The sequence below is a fragment of the Acanthopagrus latus genome, chromosome 6, assembly GCF_904848185.1.
Source record: "Acanthopagrus latus isolate v.2019 chromosome 6, fAcaLat1.1, whole genome shotgun sequence".
Lineage (NCBI taxonomy): Eukaryota > Metazoa > Chordata > Actinopteri > Spariformes > Sparidae > Acanthopagrus > Acanthopagrus latus.
This window is the reverse complement of record NC_051044.1, coordinates 12,869,343-12,887,860: the sequence shown is the minus strand read 5'-3', so window position 1 is coordinate 12,887,860 and position 18,518 is coordinate 12,869,343. Positions and strand designations below refer to the sequence as shown.

Below are 18,518 nucleotides of genomic sequence, written 5' to 3'. Positions count from 1 at the left end.
ATATCTGCAGACTCAGCTTGCATTTCACAAAATGTCTTCCTCTCACAGTTAATTGGATTCATACTTTTGGCCAGACAATGCAGAAACGTCTATCTTATTCTAACTGTAATGGTTCTCTGGGACGTGTAGTTCCTTCATTAAGAAGTAATTTCTGTGTCTGATATTTCATTTAAACAAATCAACTGACAATTTAAATGACCAAAATACAAATCCACGTGCATTGCAAATTAATTAAAAGCTTCAAATGTACCATATGTACAAGTCACTTAGGTCTTCAAACTAACAATAGTGAAAGGGTTAGTTATTAATGATATATCAAAGCATCAAACATGCATTTTAGATGAATAAGATGTATAAAAAAGTAAAAATTAAAATTAAATTTCAAGTAAGCCGGGGGTGTCTACCAGGAAGTTATTGTAAACAAACACTGGGATTGGCTCTAGAGATTCAAAAGTTCTATCCTGAGGAAACTGCTTTTATTTCTATAGCAACCCCATTAGTAGAAATATAGGACAAAAGTAATAAAGAGGCCGTGCCAGTTTTTCAGGCTTACAGTTATACATAGATATGGAGTGACAGCTAAGACAGGCACATATTGGAGGGACAGGTGAGTGTAGGTAACTGTGTGAATAGCAAATGAGTCTCTAAGTGTTTTACTGTTTGTTAGTATGTCTCACCTGATGTGGTACGAGACCCAGAGAGGTGGGAGGTTCATTCATTCGGTCATCACTGCTGCTGGCCACTGCATAGCCTCTGAGGATGGAGAAAGAAAAGGAGAATAACATTATATACCTCACTTGACCCCCTTTTTCCACATTTGCCATTTCTAGATGATCAAATCACAACTTCTGCAATGTTTTCCTGCCATGCAAAGATCCCCTTTTTGACTGATAGATAAAAAAATGCAGTAAATCCTCCAAAACATCCCAAATGCTATCCATCCTTGTCAGTAATAAGCAGAAAAGAATGACTCATATGCATACTGATTTGTTTCATTATATTGTAGCAAATCTACATTGTAGATGAAAATATGATATCACAAAACTGTGAATTTTCTCTATGATGTCTCAAAAGATTTATATTTTCCACCTGAGAGCTGCTGTGTACAAGTAAATCTAGCCATGTGTAAAAGATCTGACTCCCTCTGGATAACAATATTGAGAATATTAAATCTCAAATTGAGCTCAAAGTGGTTCTGTGCAGTAAGAAAGGTCATGCAAACTGCTGCAAAATCAATCCTCAAGTTAGCTTTGACCTTGTCATAAAAATGCTGGTATAATGCCTTAATGTAGATGACAAGATGGAATGAATAGACAGCTTATGAAACGCAAAACAAGGACACAAAGAGGCAGACACAAGAGTGGAGATCTTATTGTAAAGGAAGGACACAGCTACACCACTGAGGAGGGAATGAAAACTCTCCTTCTCCCCTTCTCTTTTTTTCTTTTTAAGCTTTTTATCCAGGATAGGCAGAGCAGTTCTGTAACGGCTTATAACATCTAAAAAAAACAAAAAAAAAAACACTCTGAGAGAAAATGGCTGTCTTATCAGGCCCCCACTCCACACTTAGTCATGACTTTCACCAGAACAGGCGCTCACAATAAGATCCACATAAAGACATGGTGCAAATGAACACACACATAATAGAGATAAAAACATCCTCATCAGTGTTTGAAAAAAGAAAAAAAAAAAACGTTTAAACACGTTTAAAGACTCCAACATATGGAGCTGGAGCAGACTGCCAAGTGAACTTGAGAGCACACTGATTTGCAATGTTGGAGCTTTTTTGAAGCAGAGGCGGATTATAACTGCAGCAAAGCTTCCACAGTGAACACAAGCTTCTGGTCTCAAGCTTCTCGGCTCACAAGGAAATTTGGGGAGCTGTGCAACGGCCAAATTAAGCATACTGCACTACCTGCAGTGCAGTAAGACCTCAGCTGCAGAGCTGCTCCATCAGAGAGAAAAAGTATACGATGTAAAGCCGAACCCTCAAAGTCAAAATCTGTTATAGTGCCAGCATGAAGCTCTGAGAGGACTACATGGTGGTACTGGTGATCCGCTCACTAAGCAAGGTGAGTGTCTGACCTTGCAAAGCTCTCAAGCTGGTTTTCCACTAAGTCAGTCATTACCGACTGCACTCTTAAGCTCAGGCAGGGTTGTTGCCACTCAAGCTTTTTGCAGGTAACCCCTTTCGCTTTTCAAGCATTTGGCAAACAACAGGTGACACTCGTCTCAGCTTGTGAGTAGCTGATGCATTTATCAAATGACGCACGGTGACCGATCTATACTACTGCCACACTGACACCATACACAAACTGGTAACCTTTTCTCTGCCCTACTTGCATTCAGTCTTTTCTGCTGGTCTCTCTCTCACATGTTCTCTCTTGGTTGGTTATTACAGTACAGGAAAAAGCTTTGCTTGTGAAAAGGCTGCAGGCAACAAAACAAATTATTGCTGGAAAACAAAACAAAAAACAGGAATCTGAGAAATCAGACCACATATGATGAGATGGTATATTGGATCAGTGTGCTAGGTAGATCGACACATGGATACCGCAAAAACAGGATGGCACAGAGCTACCAGACAGCTACCAGGGCTTAAAAGTCTTTGCAGGGGTGACATGTAGACTCTAGTAGCTGTTAGGGAGCATCCAGACAGACAGGTCAAGGCAAGAGTATGAGCAGCTGTCAGCAGAGCATCAGGGCAAAAGGTTGTTCTTAACAACCGGATAAAGTGGGCTGAGGCCCACCGTGAAGGATCAGTGCTTTTTTCATGTTTTCCTGACAGCACAGAACTGAATGAGCACATCATGTGTATAATATTAAATCTAATAATGGAACTGAAGGCATAGATATTTAAAAAGAAAACCTTCTTTTCAGTGCTCTATTTGCACATGATAAATGATGTTTTTCAAGAGATTCAAGAGGGGGATTGTTGTCATTCCAGCCACATACACAGTACACAGTGCAACAGAATAACGTTTCTCAAGAAGTTTCAGGGCAAACAAACAACAACAACATACAACAACAACAATACCAAATGCTACATATAGCATCTCTCCTCAGCCTTCTCAGGAAGTGGAGATCCTGCTGGGCTTTCCTCACGGTGGAGCTGGTGTTGAGGGACCAGGTTCTCCGCCAGGTAGACACAGAGGAATTTGCTGTTCTTCACAATCTCCACCAGGGAGGTGTGGATGTCCAGTGGCTCATGGTCCCTTTGTGCTCTCTGTAAGTCAACAACCATCTCTTTGGTTGTTCCACCTCCTCTCTGTTTGATGACTCGTCGTTCTTGTCGATGAGACCCACCACAGTCGCATAATCTGCAAACTTGATGATGGGGTTCGAGTTGCGTAGTGCCGTGCAGTCATGGGTCAGGAGTGTGAACAGCAATTGACTGAGCACACAGCCTTGAGGTGCCCCTGTGCTCAGTGTGGTGGTGCTGGAGGTGTGTCCTGTCAGAAACTCTGCTTCCCTAAACATTTGCTAGTCAGTGCACTCAAAACAGTCCTGGAGGGCAGAGATGGCTCCTTCCGGCCAGGTCTTCACCTGTTTGTTAGCTGGTCTGGAGCATCTGACGAGCAGTCTGCATTTTTTTTTATCATTACACAACGATTTTCCTCTGTAACCTTCCATAACAAGCACATACATTAACTGAGCACTCAGGACTCCATACTATGAATGAGTTGCCATGACAGTGCCACTCACATCTCTAGTAATAATAATAATAATTGACCTATATAACTTGTTTGCACCCACTGTGTACACTTACCCTTCACTGTGCTGCAGAATGGAAACCATCATCTCAACAGCCAGGGCTCCTGCGATCATGGCCAGGCCGGGTCTGCTGACTGTGCACTGCTGATCCAGAGTCCGATCTCTGGTTGACTGTTCTCACACACACACACGCACACGCACACCACACACACGCACACACACACACACACACGCACACGCACACACATTTACTTGGAGATGTTTGTCTGGGCAACTGAAAAATGTGTTTCCAATATTCACTCCCTTATGAGCTCTGTTTTGGTCTACCAAACTCCCAAAGAAAATATCTGAAAATATCTAAATTCTCCACTGTGGCTATCACCTAGTTGTTGGCTGTGTCTGTTATCTATTTTATAATAGTTCAGCATAGGTGCTGAAAATAGCTGCCTGCTGCGAGTGCAAACAAGCTTGCTAAGGGAGAAGTTTAGTGGCTAAAAACCCAAAACAGGCTAAAAGGCTCCACAGTGCTGGGGGAACTGTAGAGATGGATTTTAATTCTCTGGAAGGTTATGAATAGATTTAATTTCACCCTTTAATTTCACCCACTACTTTCAGCTCTCAAACAATCCCACCTAATTTGTGTTTATTCTTAAATGATTTATATTCTTTGTTTTTGTGTTTGTTTCAGTGCATTATGGGAGTTAATGAGTTGAGCGTATGCTTGTTGCATGCGTGTATTTCCTCACATCTCCTGGTGCAACAACATCATTGCAGAAGTAGCAGCCCAGCTTGTGCCCAGGGATGTTGGAGAACAGAGAGGATCCTGGGACAGAGGGCGCAGAGCCAGCTGGTGTGGAAGACGAAGAGGAGGCAGAAGAACAGGAAGGAGAGGAGTCTGGTCCCGCACAAACACTCTGACTGACGGGGGGTTTCTTCAGGCCATGCCGCATCACCACAAATGTGTCGAAGCCGAGAGCGGCATTCACCACAAGCTGGGGTGTGAAAGACAAAAGTTATTATAAATCTTAATAATAAAAGGTTTTTACAAAGCCCAGCACATTCCAACCAAATCAGATTAACTGAATGTGTTGAATCATTTCAGGTTTCAGGGAGTAATGACTGACATAAAACATTAATTTTAACATTTACAATGTTGAAAGCATCTAGATTTTCGTAGAAGCAATGGAAATAAATTGTGAAGCCAATTCGCGGTGAAGCCTGAAATGGCCCCACAGCACAAATGGACAAATAACCACTCAGCGGAGCAGCCCATGAAGAAAACCTAATCAGCAGCCCAAGAAACACTTAACTGCTGCTAATATAGGAACATAAGAGTTTCATCAGCAATAGCACTGGAGGCCTCACAAGTTCCTGATGCAGTGTTCAATTATCGATCGTCGCCTGGCAACAAACGTAATTCTAACTGGTAAACATAAAATTTGACAGAAACAGAAAATGTTTGTCAATTTCCTGGAAGAGATGTCAAACAGTCCCAATTTCATGCTCTAGCCAGACCGATGATTCAAAGACATAAATGTCTCCTGTCAGAGTGATGCACTGTGGCTCCACGTCCACTTACAGCAAAGTGATGTGTTTAAAGCCTCAGGCTTGATTCCTTCAATCAGCCTGTCATCAAAATCCTCTGAATGATGTGCAGAAAACATTTTCCTTTGTGTATATTTTTGACCAACTATTACAGATCAAACAAGAACATGTTTTGTTTATAGGTACAAATTATTTTCATTTGGCCCTACTCTAACCCTTGGTCATATGACATGCAATATGACCAAATCACACAAGTGTGTGGTTAAAATAAAATAAATCAAATTCAGATTATGACTTTTTTCCAACAACAGCTGCATCAAGCACCCTTTTTAACCACATGGGGTCAGAAGAACTGCCTTACAGAGCTCTTTGGTTTGGAAGTACAGTGCAAATACTAATGACCCTTTAAGCAATCAACAAACCATACAACATTAGCAATCATTTGCACCTAGTGTTTAACACCTGATGAGTGTAAATTCAATAGTCAAACTCATTTTTAGCTTTTTTTGGTCTCCCCCAACTTCTAAGAAAACATCTTCAGGTGCTGCATGTTTAACTTGTTGACTTGACTTGTTCATCGGGTAGGTTTGGCCTGGACAGTAATCAGAGTCATTCACAGCTGTTTTCCGCAGCTAAAAAAACATTTAATGAGAGAGGCCGTCACTTTGGGTGACCAGTCTGTCCCCGCTTCCATAAGAGAGGTGACACTCAGTAAGTGTGCAAACTAAAACAATGCACTACAAGAGGCTCAAATCTCCACGCAGACATGTAGAGCTTTCATTGGATTGATGTTTACACAGGAAATGAAAGTGCGGTTCTAATGATCCTGCCCCATGTGTGACCCCAAACATGCTGCTCAGTGACAGCGTGACTGCTTACTGTACAATCTGCACCGTTCATTCCTACCTTCCTCTTGCTGGCAGCTATCACTGTGGGCAGCCAGCGGCTCTCCCGCGTATCCATTAGTAAGAAGACAACATCATGTTCTGAAATGAGCTTCTCCAGCTGCTCGACATCCCTCTGAGCCTGGGAGAGAGTGGCCTGAGAGAAATTCACTGGGTGGCCGGGCATGGGGATGCTCATGTTGTAACCCTCCGCATTCTGCAGGAAGAAGACAGAGACAACAGGCACTGCTGACAAACTGAGATGTGCATTAAAATGTCCAGATCATAAAATCGTGAAAGTGTAGAACTCTTTGAACACTGCGTTTCTGTGATTGATGTGTCTCAAGAAAGGTACCTGGACATTTTCCAAGTAAGTTAATCCAGTGTGCGCATGAACTGACTCTTTTCTTGGACATACAATTCTAGACAAATAAATGAGGGCACAACAGACACCTTCACCAAACAGCTCTTTTGTGTGATGTACAATCACGTTATCGACACAGCTCACTTGAGGCCAGTGATTTGGATCTCCTGTATACGTTCGACAGCAGAAAATGAAAAGGAAAATTTGAATTACCGCTTCCAATTCCACAGTTTTGCCCACTGCCAAAGTTGTATTACTGTGAAACTCTCCCGGGATTCCAGATTTGTCAGAGAGGCAAATGGAAATGTCAAGAGTAATTTCATAGTCAAGAGAAGGACGTAAAGGGCAAGACTGAGGTGTCAGATCTTAACAAAACGAAATACCACTTCTACAAAATAAGTACATCTCCTTCCTTTGCTCTCCTCATCTCAAGAGTGGGAGTCATTGACCAACATCTTGAATTTACATTTCACTTTGACGCAAGTGTTGCTAAGCAAGCAGGGGCTGGTTTCAGGCTGCGCGGGATATAATTATATTTCAATTACCACTGTAAACAACTTAATCTTGCAGCCAAGAAAGACTAAAGAAAATGATTCTGATTGTGGAAAAATCCTGTCCTGAAAAGATAAACAGCATTTCATGACAATCCAAGAATGCCACTGTTGATATCTTCAACCAGCTCTGACCTGACTGTCAGCTGACAGTATTTGTCCACAGACAAAATATGAAATCCGCTTGTGACCTTTTCTACATTGTGACCCTGTATGAACCACTTCTTCTCGGTTCAGTTGATGCATTACTGCTCACTCTCTTCCTTTTTTACTGTCTATCTTTCACACTGACACCTGATGCCACTGTGTTTGTTTGAAAACAAGCGTGAAAGACAGAGTAGCGGGCGCACCAACACTGGAAAAAAATAGCAGGGCAGCTATGGATGCAGCTTGTATACGAGGCAGACAAACAAAATGTCTAGACAGCCACCGCACCTCAGCACAGGGTCATCCATCAATTGTTAAGCCTCGGTTCTTTTTACTTTCTTTTTTTATTCCCAGAAGAAAAAGAGACAGTCAGAAAATGAGAAAGGTTATAGAGAGAGACTCGAAAATCAAGTTTATGACACAGTGACAAGACAATTATTTGCATGCGAGCTTGTGTGTATGTGCACATTTAAAAAGGGGACACCATGGGTCTTCTCGTCTTTGACACTATAATCTGGGCCAATTGTGTCTTGTTTCAGGAGCAACCTATTACTGAGCGCGTGATTGCAACTTTGCAGGGTCAATAACCTTAAAATGAGGCATCAATCTAGCTGAAGTCGAGGCAAATGACACCAGTCTGCCAGTCAGACAGTGGTAGTCTCCTGCCTTTAAGTCCAGAGGGGGAAAACACTTCCAAACACAGACTGTGCTCTACTTTCCTGATACAGGATTTATGTATCAATTTGAAATAAATCATATTAAATAATTACTTTTTATCAACCTTCCCCGTCTCACTCGTGGTTGTCTATACAAGCCTGTGGACAATTTTTGTTTAAGTTGTTTAAAGCTGCTGGACTGTGGATTTCTTTGTGAAGGACTCGGGTCAAATTTTCTACAACAGTGGAAAGGATTTGACTTTATGCACGTTTGCGAATGCCTCATCTCAGTGTGTCTCTCTCCGTTCAGCTAACACAGAGCACCAGTAGATAACGTTAGTTTAGAAATGTCATAAACTAACATCCAGCGTCCAGCACAACAGAGAAGTTCCACAGAGCTCCTTTCACAAAACCATAGAATTAGGTCCATATGTATTTGGACACTGACACTAGTTGTTTTTACCTTTTTGTCCTTTTTTACCTGTTTAATGAAACATATTCCAACTATAGTTATATAATGGACATGGACATAAAGTGCAGACTCTCAGCATTTATTTGAGGGTATCCACATTCAAATTGGATGAAGGATTTAGGAGTTTCAGCTCCTTAAGGGACCTGAAAAGGGACCAAAAGTAATTGGACAATTGACTCAAAGGCTATTTCATGTGCAGGTGTGGGCAATTCCTTTGTTCCGTCATTATCAATTAAGCATGTAAAAGGCCTGGAGTTGATCTGAGGTGTGGTGTTTGCATTTGGAAGATTTTGCTGTGAAGACAACCTGCGGTCAAAGGAAATCTCCAGGCTGGTGAAACAAGCCATACTTAGCTGCGAAAACAGAAAAAACCCATCTGAGAAATTGCTACAATATTAGGAGTGGCAAAATCTATAGTTTGGTTTTGAGAAAGAAAGAAAGCACTGGTGAACTCAGCAACGCAAAAAGACCTGGACCTCATGATGCAAAGCATACCACATCATATGTTCAACACGGCGGAGGCAGTGTGATGGCTCGGGCATGCATGGCTGCCAGTGGCACTGAGTCACTAGTGTTTACTGATGATGTGACACAGGACAGAAGCAGCCGGATGAATTCTGTGGTGTCCAGAGACATACTGTCTGCTCAAACTCAGTCAAATTGATTGGCGGCGTTTGATAATACAGATGGACAATGACCCGAAACATATAGCCAAAGCAACCCAGGAGTTTATTAAAGCAAAGTGGATTATTCTCGAATGGCCAAGTCAGTCACCTGATCTCAACCCAACTGAGCATGCATTTCACTTGTTAAAGACTAAACTGCAGACAGAAAGGCCCACAAACAAACCGCAACCAAACCTGCTGCAGTAAAGGCCTGGAAAAGCATTAAACAGGAGAAACCCAGCGTCTGGTGATGTCTGTGATTTCAAGACTTCAGGCAGTCATTGCCAGCAAAGAGTTTTCAGCCAAGTATTAGAAATGAACATTTTATTTTCAGTTATTTAATTTGTCCAATTATTTTTGAGCCCCTGAAATGAAGGGATTGTGTTTACCAAATGTTTTAGTTCCTCACAATGCAATGCAATCTTTTTGTTCAAGCCACTGAATTAAAGCTGAACGTGTGCACTTCAACTGCATCTGAATCGTTTCATTTAAATTTCATTGTGGCAATGTACAGAACCAAAATTAGAAAAACTTTGCCTCTGTCCAGATATTTATGGACCTAACTGTGTATGAAAACTGAAAAACAATGACAGAACTTGGTTAAAAGAAAAGAAAACTTGGGACAATGTTTTTGAGTATTTGGGTTATTTTATCCATAACAATGCATCATATTTTTATGAACTTGAATATGTATTGCACATTAAACCATGTTTTGTGCTTTCAGCCTTTATTCAGATAGGACAGCTTAGAATCTTTACAGGAAATGAGGGAGCAAGTGAGCAGAACCTGAAACAGGTTATAGAATTTTCACATTGGTGGCATCTTTAACTTCGGCATTGAATAACATGACATGACAGGAAAAAGGAAAGTGAATCAGCCTTTCATAAACTGCTTACTCCTTCTTGCAGAACGAAACATGCATGATTCAGATCATGAATATGTATTTTGTTCCATGTGCTTCCAAGTGGCTTAATAAGAAATGGGTGCACTCTTTCACACCCAGACAGAGCCCTGCTGTGAGTGGTTGGCTGATTTATTATTTGGTTATATAGCGAAATATCTTCCCCAGAGAACCCATTCATTAATTAACAAAGTAATGAAGCCAGTCGCATTAATATGCAAGTAACAAGTCCCTTCATTTCCTGCATGGTTTTTGCCATCACATCTCAGACATGACCAACCGAACAGGAATACAATTATAAAACTAGCTCACAAAACTTTCAGGTAAGAGATGTTAATGCAGTCATATAGCAGTGATGTTTTGAATAGCTGCTTGTCAACTTCACAAAGAAAAACTGACAGAGGTTCGGGTTTCTAAGATGATTCGATCTCAGACTTCCAGACAGGATGCAATGATTTGATCGTCAGATAAGAAATCATCATTCAGACTTTGAGGACTCACCACACCAGGGAAGATTTTGGTGAGTCGGTCGACAGCCGCCATCGCTTTGGACTTCCCTCCTCCGAGACAGTCCTCAAACTCATAGAGGGGCTGCCGGACTGGGTTGGAGTAGGATATCTTTGCATTGTCCACAAATGTGATGTGTCTCACTCCCCATCCCTGCAGAGCAAAGGATGAACACGATTCAGATTAATTTCATCAGTTTGAAATACCTCACCACTATCATTTAGTGACACGAACACCGTCCTCAGCAGCATATCGTAGGCATCATTAGCGGTGAGGAGTGGGCGGCTGTGTGCCCACTGTGTACTTAAAAATGTCTAAGTATTCATTTAGAAATAATGGATACATTAGTGTGCAGGTGGAACAACCTTAAGTTGATCAAGCTATTTTTCATCAGTATCACTCTTACGACATTAAGTCCTGCCACACTATTAACTACATTAGGCAAATTTGAACAAACAACAATAAAAGTTGAACGTCTGAAATAGTTTTTGAGAAAACAAAAATAAATCATTGGCTTCATAACTCGCAGGTTGTATTGTGGGAAAAAAACTTCTAGCTTTTTGGATCTGGTCACTGAACAGTGCACAGTTCTTTTGATGCTTTGACTTAGTGTAAACACAGAGAAGGACAGGAGCAGATTTGATGCTTTTTGTTTGGAGGCAATCTGTCCTCTCTGCGTGGAAAAGATGCTGCTTACAACAGTTGATAAATAGTGACCATGAAGTTGATGCACGTTTTGCAGAGCGTGTACAATTATGACTTGTGAAAGTGTGTGCAACTGTGTGATTAACAGTGTGAACAGCTAGAAGAGCTTAACAGATCAATGGTAATCAACTGAGCTTTTATATTCCAAGATGTAAAAGTTGTTGTTCTCACTGAATCCCAACTTGGTACATACTGATTGATTACTGCAGATTGTACCCACATGTGCGATAATTTTCCAATTTAAAATGCTCAACATGATGTGTTTTTTTCTCTGTTTTCACAGACTGCAGCACTTGGGAGGCAAAAAGAGACCTGCTACATATATATGACCAAAGCGACAGGTTGGAGTGTTTGTCTTTTTGTTATCTGCTTGACATTTTAAATCACCACGATTTATTCAGGTTTTAAACCTCCAGATTTGGTGGTCTGTGTTAACAGAATTTACACCCTTAGCTCTCTTCCAGATCTCCATAACAAAAGTTGGTTGGACCACATCAGTAAAATGTTGGAGTACAGTTTTGATCTGATCTTAAGTCTGGACCCAGATTGTTCCAACAAGTTGAGCTCCCACTTAAATCAAGTCACTTTGCAGATTCACTTTAAAGAAATGTGGGGAAAATTAAAGTGACATTCGGAGTAACTATACATTCACATCCAGTTAAGTTATGTTATCACTGGTAGGAGATACTGGAGATTTTGTGAAATATTTCCCCAGTGTTATTATCCAGTTTCAAAAGCACAAATCTTCTGTATGATTTAATGACACTTCATAGATTCTACTGCATCTGGAGGCCTATTAGTGTCTCAGGCACACTGACGCCAATGATATCAAACTCCAGTGGGGACTTTTAAAGACTTGACTGATGAGAAAACATTATAAACAAAGGTCTAATACATTCCTTAAACATTTTTGCTTATGTACGATATTATACAATTCGCTAACCCCTAAGTCACACTGTCAAAATTCTCTCTCTCTCTAGACTTCCAGCCTTACCATCAGAGTCCTGGCTACATTGCAGCCCAGAGTCCCGGCTCCCAGCAGAAGACACTTTGTGCTGACCACCTTGTCCAGGTCCAGGGAAGGAACCAGCCGCCATCTCATGAGCTTCAGGTTCAGGTCCACCGAGGACTCTGCCAGCCTGCAGACAAGTCAATGGAACCAACTGAATTTTTCCATTTTTATTTGGCCTTTACTGAATCAGATTAGTCCCACTGAGATCACATTTATCTTTTGCAAGGGAGACCTTGCCAACAATGACAGCAACGCAGAGTTACAACAGGACAAAAAAACACTCAGATAAAACACTGGCGCACAGACAAAGTGGACTCAGTTGATTTTACCATAGTTTTAAAGCTGTACAGTGGTACAATATTCTGAAATTTATGTTCAATCTGTAGATTATTCCATGACATGGGTGCTGAAAACCTAGACCCTCTGGAGACCCTCTTTGTCCACAAAGTGCTAACAACAATGCTAAAAACAACATAAATTACATTTGTATATACAAAGTTATAGACTCTGCTGTAGACGACCTTAGATTGTCTACATATTGTTGAAGAAAAAATATTCAATACATACTTTTTAGTAATCAATAATTGCTGAAATAGACTTTCTGCTGCTCCACCCTTACACTCCCGCACATTCTGCATTGTGCTTATTACCTTTTGGGGTCCATGCATTCACTGAGGTTGACCATCCTGGGTCCCATCGCCCCCTTAGGATTCTTCTCCCAGCCTACACTTTTAGGACATGCTGTGAAAACAACAACAACAACAACAAAATACATTAACACTTTAAAATAAGTGTAACACATCCCTACTACAAAGCGAGAGCTGTGAATCACGAGTCTCACTCACCACTAGTGGCACTAACCTCTCCGAAAAGTTTTAATACATCAATCTCTGATACAACAGAGGTAAATGGTTTTTCACAGTATTTACCAAATTGAAAACACAAAGCAACAATATGTTTTATTATCAGGAACAACTTCCTTGTCATTCAGGTTTATGCAAAAAGCTCGATGTCACCAGTTTTCACTGGAACTATTTTTTCAAAACGTAAAAGTCCCTGTGAAAAGTGCTGACAGGAGCACAGATGAGAAAACCAGATCTTTTATTTCAGCCTATTTAAACATACAATGACTAGTGCTGTGACATGAACACAAAACATGCCAAACTCACATCAGACTACGTCAACTTTTACACACTTCACTCGTCACCTTTGGCTGATAGATGCACAACTGTTGCTGTCTAATTAACGGCAAAAGTTGTGCGGACGTGGGCAGCTTAAATATCCAGCTCGCTGTAAATACTAGACTAATATATGTGAATGTTGCTGCAAGAACTGTCTGGTGTCTGAAAAGTTGAGCTAAAGTACACTGATTAATCCCTTTCAAAACAAAATATTTCCATGCAAAAACCAAAACAGATAGCTGAATCAATTTCTCTTGCATGAATACATTGTCTGCGAGTTCATTAAAACCCAAGATGTGCTGAAGAGGCAGACTGATGTGAACAGAGAGACCTCAGATGAACTCAACAAAAAACCTCCGTGGATCACAGAGCAGCCTCCTTCCCCATCCCACCATTACCATTTAAATTACTTTCATGCTGTATTCAACAGATAAAGGAATAATGGAGAAGCTGTGTGAGATTGTTGCGGTTTGGAAAGGATGAAACAGTCTCAGCTGGACGAAAACAAAGGCTGAGGGTGCGTATCAGGAGCTGCTCACACATTCAGATGAACAAAAGGTTGTAGAGACAAAGACATGTGACATCTCAGCACACGTTACACATTGTCACGGGCATAAATAAGAACACAGTTCACATGGAGATTACCTGAGTTGAGGGGAAGCTCAGGCAGTTTGATCTGGAAGATGAGACTGTGCTGGATGGAGCGGCTTCCCTGCAGAGTTCTGTCCCTGAAACAAAGTACCTCGACCGTGTCCAGCATAGAGCCCCTGACACATACACACACACACACACACACACACACACACACGCACACACACACACGAATAAAGGAAATGCAAAAGCCAAACAATGAAAACAACATATTAATCATGCGCATATTACAGATTTCAGACAAAAAACCATTATGAGAGCCTCAGAAAATTTTGAGATGCAACATGATTAAAAAACTATCCAACACACATGAACGAGCACTCAACACATATCCGCATACCAACACATCTCCCCATATATGGTACTAATAAGTAACCACAGTCAGATTACACAATCAAACGCTGGTGAAACAAATGAATAAGCGAGACATCGCGGCTACGCTGTAATTCTATCTTCACCCATCTAAGCCAGTATCAACAGTTTTGTGTTTAATGCAAAGAGAAAGTGTAGTCATGCACAAGATTGATGAAGTTTGTATTGGATAAAAACTGCCTCGGACTGCAGAGCGTGAGGGCTAAACTCTAAAGGTATTTGCTGCTGATAAGCCATTGGTATCGCAGGACGCGGATGCTAAACTGGCCTTGATGGGAGTTCCTTGTTTGGATGAAAAATAGTTCTGCAACAAAAATGCTTTTGAAACAGCAAGACGAGTGCCAAGAAAAAGTGCGCTCTCTGGGGAGAAGTGTGACCAGTAAAGACTGACTGTGGAACAGAACTTGGAAGTGTATCCTGAACAGCACTCCAAACTAACTGAACAGCAGTCAAACATGCAGCAACAGTTACCTTTAAATTCCTGGATGATGATGCAATATGATGATGTGATGTTATGTATGGAGAAGCATGTTTTTAAACCCGAATTTAACATTATTCATTGTAATGGTTCTTGTAACATGTTTGTCTATTCACTGTTTTTTGTTCACCTCCAGATACTAGTAAACCAAATTAAACCTGGGAGGTTAGTCATTGCTTGTTCTTGTTTAGGACTGGTGATGCTGAAGTAAATCTTTTGTCAGAATCCTGTTAAAGTTTAGTTAAAAATCAATCTGCAATTGCTGCAGAAATTGATTAACTTTGATTTCTCAGTTTGCAGAAGAAACATTCAAAATCTGTATCTAAATTTGAAATGTTATATTCAATGTTTATGTTCCTGGAGCAGAAAACAGGCTTCCTGCTGGTTCCTGAGCCAAGTTCTTCCATCATGTAACATTATTATTCAATCCATTATTTCCTGATATTGCCTTAGTCTTTTGAAATGGTTTCTGACCCATTGTCCCTTTTCCCTCCATCTTTAATTAGACTAAAGATACTGGATGTTGAAATATATGTTTCTCATTGTGAAATGTGTCACAAGAAGAAGAAAGATTGTCAGAGTCAGGAGCTGAAACAGGAGTAAGATGTCTGAGTGACACCTGCAGCATATGTCACCCAGGGTAAATATTTAAAACACACTCATACAGACATTCTTGGATTACATTGAGTAACACATTTTACAACCTGTGCAGACTCCCCCACTGTCGAGCTGAAGTATTTACAGAGGAAATATTTACAGAGGAAATATTTCAGTATACATACAAGCCTCCACCCACCAGAGTCAGTAAACACTTGGAGCTCTAACACTATAGAGTTGGTAAATCTGTTCTTCTTGTTCACTGAACACGAGGTCTGATGTGTATACTTCACTTATTTCATGCCTTTATCCCAAGACACATTAGGCCAATCAAGGCTGTAGCAGTCCCATTGTGTAAGATTTGCTATCTTTCTTTGTTTTGGGCTTGATTTTCAAAATACCCCTGGACTGATTGCAGTGGATTCAGATCATCTGCGTACAGGACGACTCCCAATTAATGAGTGGAAGCAGCTTGGGGCATTCCCCTCCCAACCAATCAGGGCATGACAATGCCCTTTTGTGAAGGCTTAAGAGAAGGGGGTATGAACCATAGGGGGCTATCACTCTCATTCTGAATCTGTCAGAACTCATCCCGTTAGAAACTCTGGTCTGTTCAAGCTACAGCTGTGATTTCTTGCTGCCCCATTTCATTCTAGTGAGGAAAGTTTTGTTTTTTCTAGTTTTTCAAGTTGAGTGACCATAAAGTTACCGGTCATTTAGGCTACCTGCATCAGGGTCGCCTTTATTTGCACAGGTGTGTGTGTGTGTGTGCACGTGTGTTTACACAATATAACCTCTGGTGTCCACATGCAGCAGCTGCTGCGAGCTGTGTGTGTTTCATAGATGGGTGTGGTATGAGGTAAGAAACCAGCCAGAATGAGCAACTGCCTGCTTTATCTTAAAAATAACAACATGCAACAATCAGGGGCATAGATAAGTGCACACATGTATGTACTGTAATGTTCTGGGAAAGCTTCTTTTTGAAGGAATTTTGGAATAGTGTTGGAAATCCTGAGGTCAATCTTGGAGGCTATGCAGCAATGAAGTCCTCACTGAAGTGTTTATAGACTTGGATGACTACCTCAATAAATTTTATGGTTGTTTTAAGAGCATGACGTGAGAAACATGATATTGAACCAAACTGCTTGTTTATCAGGGAAATTTACAGGTTTGTAGACAAGTAGTACAATCTTTACAGCCATAATCATGTTCTGAGATCCAGTGCTGCCGTCAAGAATCAAGTGTAATCCATCAAGGTTTTCTTTGCCTCACTAAACTCTCACGACACCACTGTGGCTTAGCAACAGCTAAACACTTTTGTATCAAGTGTGAGTGTCACAGAACATGGGAGGTCAGAGTTTCTGTAATGTTACAAGGCTTTCATGCTATTCCATTAACTTTGGGGGTTCATATCAGCATCTTTAATCACAGAGATGCGTGACCTGCTCCCTACACTTCAGAGACAGGAAAATTGTTAAGTAGTGGTTTCCTCTTTTACTTAGTGGCTTTGCGCCTAAATAAAGAGTCGCAGTGTAAGCTGAAAAACAGTCACGCTGTGAGGACCTGCATCAAAGTCCTCAAGAGAACTTCCTCATCTTTTCCCAGCATGCATGCACGCACGCACGCACACGCACGCACGCACGCACACACACAGCAGAGGTAGGGCTTACCATCGGTAAGCTAAGAGGACCAGCAGATTTCTCAAAGGCCAGCCCGGATGTTGAGACAGAGTACACGGATCATAGACGCCCACAGTAACCTAGAAAAACCAAACACAGTGTGTTTACATTACCAAAGTGTTAGTGTCTGTGAGTGTGAGAGGGAGTATGACATAACAGAATCTAATCTGACGGTTGGGATCAGCCACAATAAGCACAATAAAATACTCTGTTTATACAACAACCCTACACTACCTTCATCTTTGAACACACAAATTTTATTAGACTTTTGTAATCATTCTCACCTCACTGCATGTTTATTCTGTTGTTTTATGAAAAATACCCCAAAAAAGAAAAAAAAAAAACCAAGGTAGTACCTTCTTAGCACCAGTGAAGAATGCATCCCAGTCTGAAAGTGGGGCCATCTGAACAGTTTCATCTGTGTACTTCACAAGGAAGTAGGGAACCGCAGTGGTCTCTCTTTTGATACATAGGTCATCGTAGGCTTCCTGCAAGGCTGCGATCTGAGATAGAAATAATTAGATGTCAACAATGACTTTCTTTTACATCAAAGATCAATAGAAAACATATAAAAGGAGAGCATTAAAGCATTTTCTGCCATTTATCAGGGGCCATTTAACTGGGTTTTATAAAATATAATATAATACCTTCTGACATTTACTGTTAATAAATGAATAGATAAATACTGTTAAACTTGCACAAGATACAGAAATATTATGGCTCTCATCACACAGATAAAACTTGCCATTAGTGAACATTGTTTTGTTTTACTGCTTATTTACACTTATTTGGGATTTGTACAGTGTATGAGCACAAAAATGCTCATACACTGTACATTCATAAAATACTGTCCTTAAATCTCTTTTCTAATTTGCAGAATATGTCCATTTTATGGATGTTTTACAAGTTACAAAAACTATGCAAACTATCTGGTTTAAATGCTTTTAAAATACAAGGGGCTTTTTAACAGCTCTAACATAATTTGCAGTTTCAAGGTACACACCTACCAATTACAGTTACAAAGCTATAATCAGCTTGAAACACTTACAAAGGGTCTTCACCAGTGACAGCTGCCTCAGAGTGGAAATTCTGTTCTATTATCTTCAGAAACTTTATATTAATTCACAAATTAAAATAAAGATAGTTTTGCATTTATCTGAAAGCTGCTGAAAACTAGATTGGTCATGTAAGTTAGAACAAGTTTTCAACCTTAAAAAACATTTATAGCATTTTCCTGCTTCTGCTAGACTTGCACAACGGCTGATTAACGTCAGACTGAGAGACACTGGTCAGTGAAATCATGCTGTGATTCAGGCTTCATCTTAGTGTTGAACTGATTAACGGTTTCCAGGTTGCAAAGTCGTCTTGCAGCTCATATATCTCGATGTCAAACTGTCCAGGGGGTTAAATAACATTGATAATTTAGGTTGACAGAGG

At 40.7% G+C, this 18,518-nt stretch overlaps 1 protein-coding gene across 2 annotated transcripts in view; it reads right to left on the bottom strand.

Moving 5' to 3' along the window:
• Nucleotides 1–18,518, bottom strand: part of atg7 (ATG7 autophagy related 7 homolog (S. cerevisiae)) — a 61,526-nt gene that overhangs the window by 38,897 nt on the left and 4,111 nt on the right. For both annotated transcript variants that reach the window (XM_037102357.1, XM_037102358.1), the window contains 10 exons: nt 17,438–17,584; nt 17,073–17,161; nt 13,950–14,071; nt 12,774–12,864; nt 12,106–12,250; nt 10,401–10,559; nt 6,166–6,360; nt 4,461–4,706; nt 3,770–3,885; nt 678–753 (listed from right to left, as the gene is read on the bottom strand). In XM_037102357.1, coding sequence (XP_036958252.1) covers nt 678–753; nt 3,770–3,885; nt 4,461–4,706; nt 6,166–6,360; nt 10,401–10,559; nt 12,106–12,250; nt 12,774–12,864; nt 13,950–14,071; nt 17,073–17,161; nt 17,438–17,584 — 1,386 coding nt within the window. The remainder of the gene's footprint in view (nt 1–677; nt 754–3,769; nt 3,886–4,460; nt 4,707–6,165; nt 6,361–10,400; nt 10,560–12,105; nt 12,251–12,773; nt 12,865–13,949; nt 14,072–17,072; nt 17,162–17,437; nt 17,585–18,518) is intronic.